Source organism: Eulemur rufifrons, chromosome 5 (genome assembly GCF_041146395.1).
Source record: "Eulemur rufifrons isolate Redbay chromosome 5, OSU_ERuf_1, whole genome shotgun sequence".
NCBI classification, from domain to species: Eukaryota; Metazoa; Chordata; class Mammalia; order Primates; family Lemuridae; genus Eulemur; species Eulemur rufifrons.
Window position 1 is genome coordinate 14960729 of NC_090987.1, and position 16739 is coordinate 14977467.

General features: G+C 33.3%; 1 protein-coding gene across 1 annotated transcript in view; it reads left to right on the plus strand.

Annotated features, from left to right (window-relative positions):
- Positions 1-15965, plus strand: part of TXNL1 (thioredoxin like 1) — a 33869-nt gene extending 17904 nt beyond the window's left edge. The window contains exons 4-8 of the mRNA XM_069467969.1: positions 2079-2201; positions 3884-3953; positions 5398-5570; positions 8297-8401; positions 15427-15965. Coding sequence (XP_069324070.1) covers positions 2079-2201; positions 3884-3953; positions 5398-5570; positions 8297-8401; positions 15427-15456 — 501 coding nt within the window. The 3' untranslated portion in view covers positions 15457-15965. The remainder of the gene's footprint in view (positions 1-2078; positions 2202-3883; positions 3954-5397; positions 5571-8296; positions 8402-15426) is intronic.
- Positions 15966-16739: the final 774 nt, after the last annotated feature.

Genomic DNA, 16739 nt, shown 5'->3' on the forward strand with positions numbered 1-16739 from the left:
AAGAATTTATCCACTTAGCTTATTTTCATCATTAAGGTACCTGAAGTCTGACTGTAATGTCTTCATGCCTGGGTTCTTAATCTTAGATATAGTATTGAAGTGGCATCTAGGTAGGATGGAAGACATAAACACTTAAAAGATTTTGTCAAAACTGCTGTTTTAAGGCAAATGTTCACGATGCTCAGAATAATTCTACTACAGTAGAACTTTGCTCCTGTAGCCTTTGTTTCTTCCCTCCCCTCTTGTTGAATTGGCTAAATATGGTACCCTAAATAATACATTTAGTATAACATTTTGGCTTTGAAAGCATTGAGGGTTTTCTGTGAATAATTAGAAGTTTATACTAATGATTATTAACATTTTGATATTTATTTGACATGTAAAAATGTTTTCTTCAGTCTTTCAGAACTATGTACATATGTATTAGTGTCTTTATAAAAATAATGAAGAACCTTTGTGATAGGACATGGATCTGATAATCTGTAATACTTGATAAACTTTAAAAATAATCCCTGTTTAGTAGATGAAATGGATACTTTTCTAGAAAATTATAATTTACCAAACCCCCATTAGAAGCAGAACACCTAAATAGGCCAATCACCGTAAAGAAATAGAGAAAATAGTAAAAGATTTCTTCCATAAAAGCCCATATGACTGCACAAGTAAATATTGCCAAATCTTTAAAGATCAGGTAACCTAGCGTTACTGCAACTACTTACTACTGAAGACGATAAATAAAACACAAAACTTCTAAATTTCATTTTGAAATAAATATGACATTTGTCCCATAATCTGACAAAGTATGCACCAGTAAAGAAAGCTACTGGATTGGTTAGTATCAATTATGAATATTGGTGTAAACAGTCTAAATATCATTTCACTTAAAAAAATTCAATAATTCAGTAGTACATTAAAAGACCATCTTGAACAAAATTGAGTTTATTTCAAGCATGCAAGAAATGTTTAATGTTAGAAAGTTCACTTATATAATCTGTCACATTAGTAGAGCTAAGGAGAAAAATCATGATCTCCAAATATGCAGAAAAGGCATTTGACAAAATTCAGCACCCATTTACTCCTAAAGCATTCAATTAAATCTAAATAGGGAACACTATAGGCATTTCCACTAAAGTCAGAAACAAGACGAGCATGACCACTAACAGCACAACTCTTTGACATTGTGTTGCAAGTACGGAAGTATAAGCCAAAGTATTAAGAAATCTACAGGCTTAAGTGACTATAAATTAAAAGAGATTTAAGAGATGTATTAGCTATATACTTTTATGCTTTTGTGGGATCTTTATTCTAAGTCTACCATTTCAACTCTAAAACATTTATGAGACAGTTAAGGAAATTTGAACACCGATATTTAATTGTATTAAAGTGTTACTGTTTTAGTTTTAATAATGATATTTAGGATGTGTTCTTTTTTAAGAAAATTCTTATGTCTTAGAAACAAACTGAAATGTTCAAGAATGAAATGAAAAGATATCTAAGATCTGCTTCAGAATAATTAGGAGGGTTAAGATACATGGTAAAGGTGAAACAAGATTGGCTGTGAGTTGATAATGATTGTAGCTGGGGGTGGTGGGTACATGGGGTTTACTATATTATTCTATTTATGTATGTTTAAAATTTTTCATAATAAAAAAATTTTGAGTTCCTATTTGTTACTCATCTTAAATCTAACCTCTTCATGGTTATAGGTTTAAAGAGTCCATGGCTGCCAGAAGAGGGAAATAGCACTTCTTTGGGTCTTACAGATACTTTAATTTCCATATTTTCTACTGTAAAACACTGCTATAAAAAATATATGTCAACATTTTATAATCTTACTTAAAGACTTGTTTCTGATACCTTATCAAATGGGCCAAGACTAGGTTTGGCTTTAATAATTAGTGGTGGACGTTCAGAAAGTCAAACGAAAAGACAGTTACAAAAGTTTTAGGAACTATTTTAAAAGCGAAGTTTTCTTTAAAATTGCCTAATTTAGAGAGTATCACAGATTTAAATTTTTATTAACATTTTTATACCAATTCTAAATGCTTTGCCTGAAATTTTGATTTAATATTCTTCAGATGGATTTAATGCCTTTTATTAACAAAGCTGGTTGTGAATGTCTTAATGAAAGTGATGAGCATGGATTTGACAACTGTTTACGAAAAGACCTGAGCTTCTTGGAATCTGACTGTGATGAACAGGTAATCAAATGCTTAAGTTAAAGCGTGTAGGGACTATCTCTATTTATGCCTGCTCTTGTTTCTTTTTCTCGTTCCCATCTCACGGTTTATGTCTCTCCTTCCCCAATGATCACTTCTTCCTTTTCTTTTTATAGCTTTCAGTTTCTTTGCTTTCTGTCCTTTGGATATATATACCCACCTCTTTTCTCTGTTCTTCTATGTGGGCTGCCAAGCGTACTAAGGAAAATCACAGAACTCTTGGATTGGCTCCACTGCTGAGTTGAGCTGTTAACTACTGTTTGATCCTTTTGTTCATCCTTGACCTGCCTTCCTTACTTCCTTCCCCACCACATAAGTTTATGTCTGAGAAATAGAAACTAATTAGATGAGCACTCCCTGTATGGGTGCTCCTTGCCCCCAGATATAAACCTATGTTGTATTCATTATGCTTCTCTGCATTGCCCTTGTCACAGTGGAAGTAGGTTGTTACCTCCTTAATTAAGCCATCTTTATCTTCATGTTGGCTGTAATTTTCCATAATTTACTTTCTATTCCATTGTCTCTGGTTTGACCCTATTTTCGTTCATCTTCTACATGATCAAAAAAGTTATTTTTCTAAAATATAAATTTGAATGTTTGTCTTTCTTAAGAGAGTGAAATGATTCTTCACTGGCTTTAAGAAGAGGGTGACTTGATCTGTTTCTAGCCTTCCAGCCTCATCTCCTGCTCTTCAATTGTGGTTCAGTTCCCTAAACATCATGCCTGTTACTTTTTGACACACTATTACAGATCAAGTATAAAAAGTATTGGTGTAACCAAAGAAAATAATGTAGTTATTTTCTCAGGCAGGCAGACCACACTATTATTCTGAAATCATAAATCCAACCCCTGTATTTCTTTGCTCTACCAGAGTCACCTTATTGTACAGCTTTATTGTGTTCCTTATAAATGGGGCCCTAAAAATAATGTGATGATGCATGTCAGCAGGACTGGCTACAACCTCCCTGACATTTTCCAGCCTGGGAAATCTTCCTTCCAGGGTAGAAGCATAGGTACTTACCTCAAATTCAATTTTGGCTGGAAAGAAGATTGAGCAAATAACTCAGTTTCTGAAATATAGGCATTCTAACAGTGTTTTGTATCCCAGTTCCCTTTTGTGGCCTTCCAGATTCAGTTAGTCAGATAACTGTAGGATGGAGTTTTGGAGGTTATTGTAGAGTCGTCCTGTTCTTTTGAGTTTTGGGTCAGAGTCCATTTTAGGGCTAATCTCTCTGTATAACTTGTGTATTGCTTTCATACTGCTGAGTGATGTGGCTAGATACTTGACAAACCATCTTATAAAACGTGAGCTGTATGCTAAAATATATGGTTTAAATTTTATTTTAATTTGGGAATTTTGTTTGATTTGTTAGAAAGTAGGTTGCTTGCCATTTTGTAGGTCACAGACCGTAGGTTCTTATGCATAGTTTTGGTATTTACTACATTAAAATATTTTTTGCTATCCCCTTATATAAACAATTGATGGTGATATTTCTTAAATGTCGATTTAACAAGTACTTTCAACTCACTGATTTTCCATATCACATTGATTTTGTTACATGGATTAGATTTTATTTTTTTGCCTCTATTTTAATTCTGCTTTGGTGGTTCGTGTATTCGAGGTGTTCAAGAGCCATTTTAAAATGATACTATTTTCTCCCCAGCTACTTATTACTGTGGCATTTAATCAACCTGTTAAGCTTTATTCCATGAAGTTTCAAGGGCCAGATAATGGTGAGTAAAGGATAACTCTTCTTTAAACTAACTTTCTGCTTTGTAGAACTATTAGCATATATTTAAAACTTTTTATTAAATAGAGGTAGATATTCCCTGTTTTGGGAAGGAGTGAAATTGTTATTGGAACAAAGCAATGAGAGTAAATAAATGGGTAAATAATATGAGACTATTAGATACGGAAAACAAGAAAGGGAGCTTTTTTCCTGGGAAATATGTAGAGCAAGAAAAAAGGAACTTTATTTCTAAACTTTCTTATTTTGAAATTTGATTGTTTCCTCTTAATTTGAAAACTGCTGAATCCTTTCTTCCAACTATTACTCTAAAACTCTAGGTTCTAAGCAGCCATTTTTTAGAATTAAAACAGAGAGAGATTTATTTCAAACCCCTCCTATTTATAAATGATAAAACTTAGGCTCCAGATCCTCCTGTTTGTGCTCAATTAATAGTATCATCATCTTTATATCTATGCATGTAAACATAATTGTACAGACTTAGAATTTCTCCTCTGTAAAATAAAGGATTTTCCTTATCTACTCTCCCTTTTTTTGTGTTTCTCCTATGCTTTTTTTTTGATGGGAGGAGAGTAAGGGAATGGAGACTAGAGTTCTATTTTTTTTTTTTTTTTTTTTAATTTTTGGGGAGGTACAGCCAAGTCCTTATTTATCAGATGGCATTTCCTTATTTGTTTCTCTAAATTTTCATGTTAATAATTTTTTATTAATAAAATTGTACTTTTATTCTGCAAATATAAAGTATATAAGTGAATACTATAGAAATGAGTCTAATATTCCTTAATCAACCATAAAATATGAGTTTTACATTGTGCACTGAAGTTAAGGGAATTAAGACATTCTGTGCATGTGGTCTTACCACTGAGTGCATCCTAATATAATCCTTAAGGTGAAATTTGGCAATTTTTATTATTAATTTCCATTTGGCAGAATGTCACTGATAATGCTTTCTTCCTAAATAACAAAATGTACCAACTATCGGCAACTGTAAGACCTAGCTCAAATGCTATTTCTTTTATGAAACTTTTTGTTAACCTGTTATATAGTAACAAACTCCATTGTTGCTTTCTTTATACCTCCTCACCAGCAGTATTATTACATTTATCACAGTATGTCTTTTGTTGGTGAGAGCAGGGACTCTGTGTATGTGTGCATATGTATGTGTTTGTTTTGATCTCATAATCATAATATTTAATATGGTTCTGACAAGGCCAAGAGGGTACCGGTAAATGTGTATTGGGAAAAAAACAAACAGATTGGCTACCAAAATTCTCAGACTTTCTTACAAGTACTAATGATGAAGGTCTACAAGGCGTAGGTATGTGCTTATGCATGTGTCTGTGTGTATAGTGTGAATATAATGATACAGGGAAGAAAGTATAGTATGTTTGAGGTTTTTAAGCATTTCCTTTAATTCTACCATTTTATAGGTCAGGGTCCTAAATATGTAAAAATTTTTATCAACCTACCCCGATCTATGGATTTTGAAGAGGCAGAAAGAAGTGAACCAACTCAAGCTCTGGAACTGACAGAGGATGATATTAAAGAAGATGGCATTGTTCCACTTCGTTATGTTAAGTTTCAGAATGTTAACAGTGTAACTGTAAGTAGTATTCCATTCAAATATATTTAACAGGTTTGTGGGTAACAATGCTGTTTTCAGTGTCTTAGGTGATAATAAATGTTTCTTTAAGATAGTATTTGTCTGCTCAATTTGATATGAGTAAAAATGTATGATGGGCTAATTAAATTTTCTTCTTTTTAATTTATCTGTGTACCCTAGAGAGAAAGGACAGGTTTATTTTTAAGTATTTGTGGATTTTTTCAGTTTATTTTATTTACATATCTTGCGACTTTCGTTAAGTTTATTCTAGAACATTTATAGTTAAACTGAAGGTAAATAGGCTTTATTCTTTAAACCTGGGGATGAGTGATGATACATTTGTAAAATCCAGTTTACTTTTCTAGAATATAGAGTTTTTAATAGTGTGGAAGTCATGGTCTTAGTAAAGATGACATTTTATTTTATTTTTTTAGAGATGGGGTCTCACCATATTGCCCAAGTTGAACTTGAACTCTTGGGTTCAAGCGATCCTCCCCGCTTAGCCTCCTGAATAGCTGGTACTACAGGCATACACCACCATGCTTGGCTTAAAAATGACTTCCTAAATAGATAGTTTTATATTTTATAAAATGGCCTAAGATATATCTGAATATTGAATAGTGCCTGAGATGATTTTAAGTGATATATTTTAAATGTTACTTAAAAATGAAATATCACTTAAAGTTAGCTACTTTTTGGCAGTTATTAGTTGCTTTTGAGTTTTTTAATATTGAAACCCAGCGTACACTTCTTCCCCCTGCCTCCAGGCATTCAGAGGAGGAAGTTGGAGGGTTGGAAAAGAATAGCAGAGTTCCCTGAACAAGAAAGTAGGAACCAGCACACAATCACTGAGAACAAGTCGTGCCAAACTGATACAATTTGTTTTAATGGAATGATTATATTTTTGTAAATTAGAAGATTGCTGTAGTATGTGTTCATTTTAAATGGTTAATGGAATTTTACAGGATATACTTGGTAGTAATATGAAGAATTATAATCAAGTTGAGTTTTAAGTATTTGAAATATCCTACCCAAATGAAATTAAAGAAAATGGTTATAGTAAACTTAGAACACAGGTTATCAAATATTTTTCTGACCTCACTCATGTTTGTAACATGTCACCAATTAATACTTATGTTTTACTCATTGATGGGAAGGAAAGAATTTGTTTAATGGAAAAAAGCCCTTTTAACCTAGAGATCCTAATGTAATCTCTGTCATTGGGAATCACCAAAGATACTTTATCTTGTGATAGACTCAAGTCTTTATGTATTAATACTATATCCTTTCTTAATCAAAAGTTGAGTCAGTGACACAGAAGGCATGCGTTTCACCTTTTTTGGTTATAAAATTAGAATTACAGTGACAGTTTTAATCAGTCTAATCAAAGCATGTAGATGAATTTTAAGAGTCATGAATATAAGCTGTTGTGCTTTACATTCAAAGAGCAAATACAGGCTGGGTGCGGTGGCTCATGCCTATAATCCTAGCACTCTGGGAGACTGAGGCAGAAGGATCGCTTGAGGTTAGGAGTTCGAGACCAGCCTGAGCAAGAGTGAGACCCCCGTCTCTACTAAAAATACAATAAAGTTAGTGAGGCGTTGCAATGTACGCCTGTAGTCCCAGCTACTCGGGAGGCTGAAGCAGGAGGATTGCTTGAGCCCAGGAGTTTGAGGTTGCTGTAAGCTAGGCTGACACTACGGCACTCTAGCCCGAGCGACAGAGAAAGACGCGAGACTCTGTGTCAAAAAAAAAAAAAGGCACAAATACATTCCAAATAAATAAACTGAGAGCTGGTTTTTTTATAGTCTATTTATTATAGACCTTTTAAATTGTTGATAATTTCAGTTTGAAATAAATTTATGGTTGCCTGTGAAAACAACAAAAATTGACCAGTGAGCACCGTCTCAGAATGAAAGAAGTATGTTGTTTTAATCAAGAAAGGCAGTATTTTAGCTGGTCACAAGGGCATGTGCCTATGGCCTCAACTACTGAAGTGGGAGTATTTGAGCCCAGGAGTTCGAGGCCACTCTAGGCAACATAGCAAGACCTCATCTCTTAAAAAGAGAGAGAGAAAAGGGGGGCAATATTTTAAAGTAGATGACATCTAGAATATTGTATTTTTAGAAATGGAACAAATTTTAAAAATCCAATATATTGAAAAAGGATCTATGAGTAAAGCTATCTCTTAACATGCTGGGTAGAGTTTCTAAATAGAAAGTATAGAGTCAAGCTTAAAAAACTATAGAAAGCATAGTGCATATAGTTTAGGAGCTGATTTCCAATACTATTTTTTCTCTTAATATTCTAGGAAATAGAATGGATGCATGTATATCAGAAAGAATATAACTGCAGAGATTTTCCTCAGTGAGAAACTATGATTTTTACTAAAATTTCCAACAGCAGTCTGTCCCATTGTAATCATGAAGCTCATGCTCTTTCAGCATTCTCTGTAAAGAATTTAATTATGACTTCTCCATACCAGGCTAAATTATCAGGAACTTGTAAAAATGGGTGTTTTGCCATGGCATCCCTGGAGAAGGTGAGACTAGCAGGGCAAACAGTAGAATTAAGTCCTATAGGAGTACTAGTCTAAATGTTATATAATTTAGATTAATCCTTAGATAAATGGAGGGTATTTTTATGAATAATCTGAAGAAATTGATTAAAGCATGTTTATAAAAGAAGGATTGTGATAATAAACGTAAAAAAAATTTTTTCTGTAGATATTTGTTCAGTCCAATCAAGGTGAAGAAGAAACAACAAGAATTTCATACTTTACTTTTATTGGTACTCCAGTCCAGGCAACAAATATGAATGACTTCAAACGAGTAAGTTTGTTTAAATGACATTTAGAGAAAGTAAAAGTATAATTTCGAAGGAATAACTTTACATATTTCAATAGTCATACTTTTTAACCATAAAGATAAAAAATCCTATCATGTCATGAAATTTTATAAGGTTAAACTAGAACAGTAAGTTCTAATCACATTTTTAGATCTCTGACTAAAAGTAGTCTAATAAAAATGGTAAGTCTTAACTGATACAGTATCTTTTAATAAATGACATTTCAATAAGAGTAAAAATAACAATTTGATTATTAGAAAGTGGTTAGGAATAATGGAAAAGTGGGAGTAAGGCAAATCATTATTTGGAAGTAGTAGTGAGATTTTTAAGAACTTTGCTGATACTAAGATTTTGTTTATCATTGTTTCTGATTAAAACATATTTAAAATGACTTGAATAATTTTATTTAAAAAGAATGGACTGTTTTAATATGTTGACATGTTACCCTTCCAAACCATGTTTGTGTGCTGAAAGCACATTTCAGCAAATGAGTTTACAGTGAACAGGCAGGTTTTCTCATATTTCTATACATCTTTGTGGGTAGGGGTATAATTTTTTTTAAAGGACACTACCCCAAGGTTTATAAAGAATTTATAAGATACAGAAGACCTTTAGGAATGAGGACTGATCCCTTTCGTACATTACTGGAATAACTTCTAATTGGTAACAGTTCCCAAGGGTGGCTGTTAAATGTACAACTAAATATCATAGATGTGCCGCTGAGAGCTTTATCAGTCCTGAGCCCCAGTTGCTATATATACAGTTCAAATGTGTGGCAGCACAGAAGATGTATATGTTTCCAATGATTGCATCTGGCAGGCAGTGTAGGACTTGAGGTAATTGTAAGAGAGAAAGAGTTTCCCTAGGGCTGCCAATTACTGAAGGGAGAGGCTCCCAGCAGACCCCTCTTTGGGGAGTTGGAGATGTAGAATATTTTGAAAACTCGTATTCTTTTTAGTGGTATCTACAGGTTTGATTTTGATTCAATTACAGAAAAATTCATTAAATTGCATAACAATGGATGATGTTATGAAATTGTATGCTGTGTTTACAAAATTGAATACCTTGACAATAGATATTTTAACTGGTCGTTTTCCAACTACCATCTTCCTGTCTCATAGCATAATTAAATTTTGGGAGCTGTAGGAATAATTATGTACTTAGACCTGTCATGTCTAGATGTTTCACATATGTATAATGACAGGTCAGAAGAAGCAGAGATTAAACATCTACATTTTTATGTTACGAAATATGTTTTACTGCGAAAATGTGTGAGCAACAAAGACATTTTGGCTGCCTGCTTTGCTGCTTTGCCCATTTGAATTAAATGCCATTGGACTTGGCTTGAACTATTCCTTTTGTAGTTCTTAACTTAGTGCTTTCATAAGATCTATTACTGTAAGTCCTATTATTGACTCATACCATTAATTTGGCTCTAGTTTCCTGTTTGTCACCTCAGGTTATGCTATTTGATTTCCATTTTTCTGTAAGTAACTACCTTTCTATCTTGTTCATTTTCTTACCAGCCTGCCATTTTGTTATAGTTTTTCTAATTTGCAGTACTAATTGTACATCTAAGTGTCTGTCTTCATGTCATTGTTTTTAACATCCCCTTGCCACCCCTTCTGTCCTAGTCTTTATTCTTTTTTGACTGTAAAACTACCTTTTTTGAAGCTGTCTTTAGGATAGCAAAGGTGTTAGCCTTTTCTTGCTTGAGAGTATTTGTATTTGTTTTATAACAGCTGTTTATTCATTTAACTTCTTTTTACCTTATTTAAATGTAGAGTAGCAGTTCTCAAACTTTTTGATCTCAAGACCCCTTTATACTACAAAATATGGTGGAGGACCAAAAAGAACTTTTGTTTATTTGGGATGTATTTGTCTAATACTTATCATACTAAAAGTGAAAACTGGGAAATTTAAAAAAGATTTACCTACAAATAATGAACCCATTACATGTTAATACAAATAATATTTTAAAATTAAAAATAAGCATTTTTTCCCCAAAAGAAAAAACAATTTAAGAAGAGGAGCATTGTTTTAAATTTTATGCATTTCTTTACTGTCTGGCCTAACAGTCCTCCCATTCTTGTATCTGTTTCTGCATTCAATCAGCTGTGGTGTCACACCTCTGGAAAACTCTCCTGTACACTTGTGAGAGAATGAGAGTTAAAAAGGCAAATAACAGTTTATCATTGTTATGAAAATAGCTTTGACCTCTCAGACTCCCTGAGAGAATAATTTGAATACCATAATAGACTCCCTTGTTGGTATTCTGGGCTTCTTATCTCTTTGCTTTAATGTTTGATAAATTTTAATTGGTTGAGTGACTTTCTTATGTATATTATGTTGCATTTCCTTGGAATATTTCTGAATGAGATTTGTTATGTAGTCATTCATTGTCTTGTAGGATTAGTCCTCAAAAGTAAGCCAGTATTTCATTGTTTTTATATTATGCAATCATCAGCTTCAATGTAGTAAAAAAAATTAGAGGGTTCATATTTAACTGAAAGTGGCCAGTTTAGTCCTTGTGTAGATAGAGTTGCTTATTAAAAATTACAGATGAGGCCGGGCGCGGTGGCTCACGCCTGTAATCCTTGCACTCTGGGAGGCCGAGGCGGGTGGATCGCTCAAGGTCAGGAGTTCGAGACCAGCCTGAGCAAGAGCGAGACCCCGTCTCTACTAAAAATAGAAAGAAATTATATGGACAACTAAAATATATATAGAAAAAATTAGCCGGGCATGGTGGCGCATGCCTGGAGTCCCAGCTACTCGGGAGGCTGAGGCAGTAGGATCGCTTAAGCCCAGGAGTTTGAGGTTGCTGTGAGCTAGGCTGACGCCACGGCACTCACTCTAGCCTGGGCAACAAAGCGAGACTCTGTCTCAAAAAAAAAAAAAAAAAAAATTACAGATGAGTTTTGTTTTTTGTTTTTTGTTTTTCCTGCTATCTTCTTCCTTCAGATGAGTTTGGTTTTTATTGAAGGAAATAATAGATGTGTGGGGTGGTATGTTTTGTCCCTATAGTACTGTGCTAGTACAGTAATTCCTTCTTTTCCGCAGAGGATATGTTCCTAGACACCCAGTAGATGCCTGAAATAGTGTACAGTACCAAACCCTGTATATATTGTTTTTTTCCCGTGTGGTCCCCAATGTACTGATAGTTCTACTTTACAATGGTGCATAATCGATCTGCAGTCAATGTAGAAACTGTTCTTCTCTCATGATGCTGGGCAGTGGCAGCAAGCTGCAGCTCCTAGTCAGTTACACATTTTTGACTTAGTGTTTTCAACTTATGATGGGTTTATCAGGATGTAGCCCTATCATAAGTTGAGGATCATCTTACATACTTGCCTCTGACAAAGTATAATTTATGAATTAGGCACAGTAAGAGATTAACAATGATAACTCATAATAAAATAGAAAAACTATAACAATATACTGTAATAAAAGTTATGTGAATATGGTGTTTCTTTCCCCTCCCTTCCTCCCATCCCAGAATATCTTATAGTACTGTACCACAGGTAACTGAAACTGTGCATAAAGAGGGACTAATGTATAATTATGTTCCCTGTCTTTAGCAAGCTTATATTCTCGGAAAGTTAATCAAAGCTTAATTAGTTCAAGGGTCTTTTCCTCCATAAAATATTCTCAGACTTTCCCAACCTGGTGACATTCCTTCTACCCAGTGATGACTAGGGAAGTCTGAGAATACTTTGTGGAGAAAGAGGGCCTTGAACTAAGTTTTGAGAATAGAATTTGAACAAAGGAAAAGGCAGCGATGGGCACCCTAGATAGAATGAAAAGTAGGGACTTGGACATGAAAGCGGGAAGGTGCAGGATTCATTCAAGGACAAGTCACGTGTGATGCTTCCTTCCCTTTACTCGTTTGCTCAGCCTACAGTTAAAAGCGGTTATACATAGTAAATAGAATTTCAAATTTCAAAATAGATTGGCATATATTTTATAGGCACACGGAAGAAAAATTTGATAACCTCTTTGTATAATGAAGAAAGCTATAGAAAATGGCTTAATGAATGATAAAGTAGATTAAATGTTTAGCATTTTCAGTTTACGTTTTTATGTTGTGTGAGTTATTTCTAGATAATTTTAGTTTTCAGACTGTTACTGACCATCTCCTTATGTCACTAAGATGACAGAAGCTAAGGTAATGCTACTGAATTTTGGGTGTGGATAGAAATCTTAGACCACCTTGCATGCTATTACAGCTTTATACAGTTATACTTTTAAGATTTGTTAGGCTAGAATACACCTTCTACTTGTCTGTTTTTGGTTCTTATAGGCATCATGCACAGATTTTAATATATACTTTGGTTATTTGTTGGTTTAAAGGGATTCTTTGTGTTGCAGCATGAAAAGCTTGCCATCTTAATTGGAAGTAGATGTTTTCTTTGCTAAAACATGCTCTTTATATGTATTGCTTTATTTTAATACAAAAGTATTAAAATATAAGCATATAAAAATGAGAAGATTGTAGGGGCTTCTGCTTCTTAGGGAATGAGGCGCATGTGAAAAGCAGAGCAGATTTTTATCACTATAATAAAAATAGACTTTTCTAAACTGGCCATTCACCATATCAGCTATTTTTGTAACATTTCTGTCTGTTTATTTTTCAGCTTTTTTAATCCAACTCAAACGAACTAAAAACAGAAGATATTTTAAAATGAAGTAATATAAAGATTGACATTGTCTCACTCTACTCCCCTCCTTGCTTCTCTGCTCATCTAGCACCTGTCTGCTCTCACCCTTCCCATGTTCTCGCCATTGCTGGTGCAAGATTTCTACAGCTTCTATCGTCTGGATCAGCCTTCTTGTTACCTAGATTTCCTCAACCATCTCTTTCTTCAAATCTCATCCTAGTCATGTTTCTCATTTGGCCTTTTGTTTTGTTTTGGTTTTTGTTTTGGGCTTGCAACTAGGTGCTTTAATTCATCACTATACTGTGTTGCTCATCAGAACTTCTGTTATTTTTTTTTTTTTTTTACTTTCTACTGTTTCATATTTAATTTTGTACTACATTTTGAGAAGTAATATTGCAGTAACACTTAAAATTGTTATAAATGCTTTCAGATCTAACTAGTTGTCGAATAATGTTTTAATCCATTTTAAAGTTTAAATTTTATTTTTTAGGAACTGTAGAAACATTTTGGGAATTAAATATAACAGTTTCATCAAGTTCGTAAATTAGTGCTAGTATAATATATTGATTAGTTTTAGTTGAAGGGTATGGGTTTTCTTTTCCTACTGGAACATTAGCCCCAAAGTCTTTTTGAAGATTGATTGTGGGTGTGTCCTCTGCTCTTGCCTACCCAAGTGAGCTCAAGGCCAGTTAAAGGACTTATGGACTGAATGTTAGGCTTGGTTAAAATATTAACATAAAAGATCAATGGACTCTTTACTGAATAAATATCTTGGACACCTAATTTTGATGTACCTAGACTTTTGTTTGTCTAAGGTGTAATATAAAGACTTAAGAATGAATAAAAGAGTTTTTTACGTTTGGGGTGAGAATCCATATTGGAATGTTGAATTTCTTCTTTTTTACAGAAAATACACATTGGCAAGTTGAGAGTTATCAACCTGTGAAACAGTATGCAGATTTGTGTCTTCTGTATCACATCTGCTAAAATTTTAATTTTTAATATTGTTTTTTTCTTTTGCTTAATCTAATAGTTTGTGGTTTGTATTTCCCAAGTAATATAATGATCAATAATGCTCAGTGTTTAGCAGCTTAAATTCATTTGTAATAAAAGAAAAATAGTGCCCCCTCTCCTTCCTTCTAGTGGCTCTTAAAACCTGAATTTCCCTATTCTTAATCCACATTCTCTTTTATGAAACTATCTTTTTATCTCTCTGGCTTGTTGTGCTTTCTGATATGGTTTCTTTGGACCAGAGGGGAGTTCCTTTAAAGTAATAAAAGTGGTTTTTCCCTAAGCTGAGGAAAAAAGCATTTCTAGTATTGTGTGATGGGGAATTCAGCATAAAGAGTTTTTAAATCTTCTCATTGAATGACATTGACCCAGCTATGTTATATTTTAGACCAGATATGTACTGATGACATTTATGATCTTTGCTTGGTATAGATAGTGCCATTTAGAACAGAATCAATTTAAAATATGAAAATTACATTTATAAATTTATATAGAAATCTTTCTATACAAACGGACATTCAGTATCTTGCAAGTAGGTCTCTTTAGAGGCGTTTCTGCTATGAGTATACATTATCTAATGATAAACTTCAGGTATGAAGTAAATTACTCAGTTAGAACATAGTTTTAGAACCCTCCCATAGAGAATTTGTTTTCTAGAATTGTTGGTGGAAAACAGTTTATTCTTTATGTTTGTATGCTGCCACATATATAGCAACCAGGACATTTAAAAAACCCTCCAAAAGAGGACTTTTCTGATTATTGACCGAAATAAGATTTATTCTTTACCTTTTTTATAGTACGTTTATAGCAACCAGAGTTTTTATTAAAATAGAAACCAGGAAAAATTAGTCATTTTTAATCTGTTTTCACTGCATGTCTACATATTGAGGAAAAAGTCTAGAAACCTGCTATTTTGGGCATGAAGACATGAGTTTAGCATACTCTTCTAATTCCAGATTATTTTGTGATCGACATTTGATTTCTAATTGCCTAAAAATAGTATGCCAAGTATGTTTTACTCATATAGCATCATCTTTCTTATTAACTTCTCTAAACTGTCAACCTGGTTTTGAAAAATTGCATTTCTTTTTCTTAAAACAGTATGGGAACCCAAAAATAGCCTGCATGTGTTTTATTTTTAATTTCTTGTGTCTGAGAGGGGACAGGAATGGGGAGTCACAGTTTGCTTCAACAATGAAAATACACTGCATGCCAAAAAAGTTTCAAGGATAAAAATTAATACCAGGTTTTTAAACTGATTAGCATATTAGAATTTTTAAAAATAACCCATATTTTTAAATCAATAAGATATACATATAAAGTTATTTTTGTTTTTCTAGGTAGTTGGCAAAAAAGGAGAAAGCCACTAAGGTACAAAAGACACTGGAAGACCATATTGCAATCAGATCTACAGCTCCTGGATAATTGCTTGATTCTCGCCAGAGACTGTCAATGTTTCATTCATTGCCATTACCAATAAATCATTGCTTTTGTTCAGATGGTATCACTAGTGTTTCTATTGTAATCTTGATACATGCAATTGTAAATAAAAGTCATTACTTTTGCCAAGCTTAATTTTTGTCATTCTAAGTAAGAATTTTTTCTTAACATTTATTTGAAAATTGGCCAGCTACTGATTTTAGAAGAGTCCGGTAGCATAATGATTGAAAGCCAGTTTCTCTGTTTTGAAGGGCGAAGCTATTTTAGGGAGTTAAGGAATGCGTGCGTGTACACACAGAGCAAGTGATTTTGATGAATGGACTTGGAACAGCTAACCATGTTTAAATGAGTACTGACTTGTATTTTTATCAAAGGACATTTGGATATCTGAGCTATAGAAATCAAATTGTAAACTACAAGAAATAAACAGATATAAGGAGATTTAACTACTCTTAAAACTTAATGGGTTCATAGATTTTTTCCTCAAGATTTTAATCTCTTCTGGATGAAATTTAAAATTTGAGTCAGCCATTTTCTTTACTGATAGAAGAATGTGGAAATCAGACAGTTGGGAAAAATACAGCACAGTAAGTTCATAAAACAATAGGAATTATTGTCTTTAATCTGAACTATTTATTATCTGAACTACCCAAACGTGTAAATATATGGAGAACATGATTTAAAGTTGAAAATTAGTTGGTCAAATGTATATGTTTAAAAGGTCTTTCACAAGAGGTTGGTAAAAGAAAATGTCTGTTCTTTATTACTTTTTTTGATCATAAAATTGTAATCTAGAAAGTATTGGTAGATTTACTTTTTAAATTTCTGAGTATTTTTAAATTTCAGTATCTTAAAAGAGCACGTAAGACTGTAAAATTGTGATTCAGTTAATACATTTGAGGGCATTCTTATATAGGAATACAGTAGAGATACCATTTGCCTTTGGGAGACCAATGTGTTTATACATGTCTGTGAAAAAATTATGCAGAACCTTTAGTGTTGAAATAGTCACTTTCTGAAACCCAAATGTCATTAGATAATGTTTAGTTCATTTGTATGTGAGCACATTAACTGGTCTGTGGTGTTGTCTTTATCTTATGTATTTCACAGTTGTGTTGCTTTGGATCAAGTGGAGGCAGAAGGACAAAAAATAAAAGTTTATAACACTCCTTATATAGACCATCTCAGATTAATCATGTCTGAAATTAAGGAT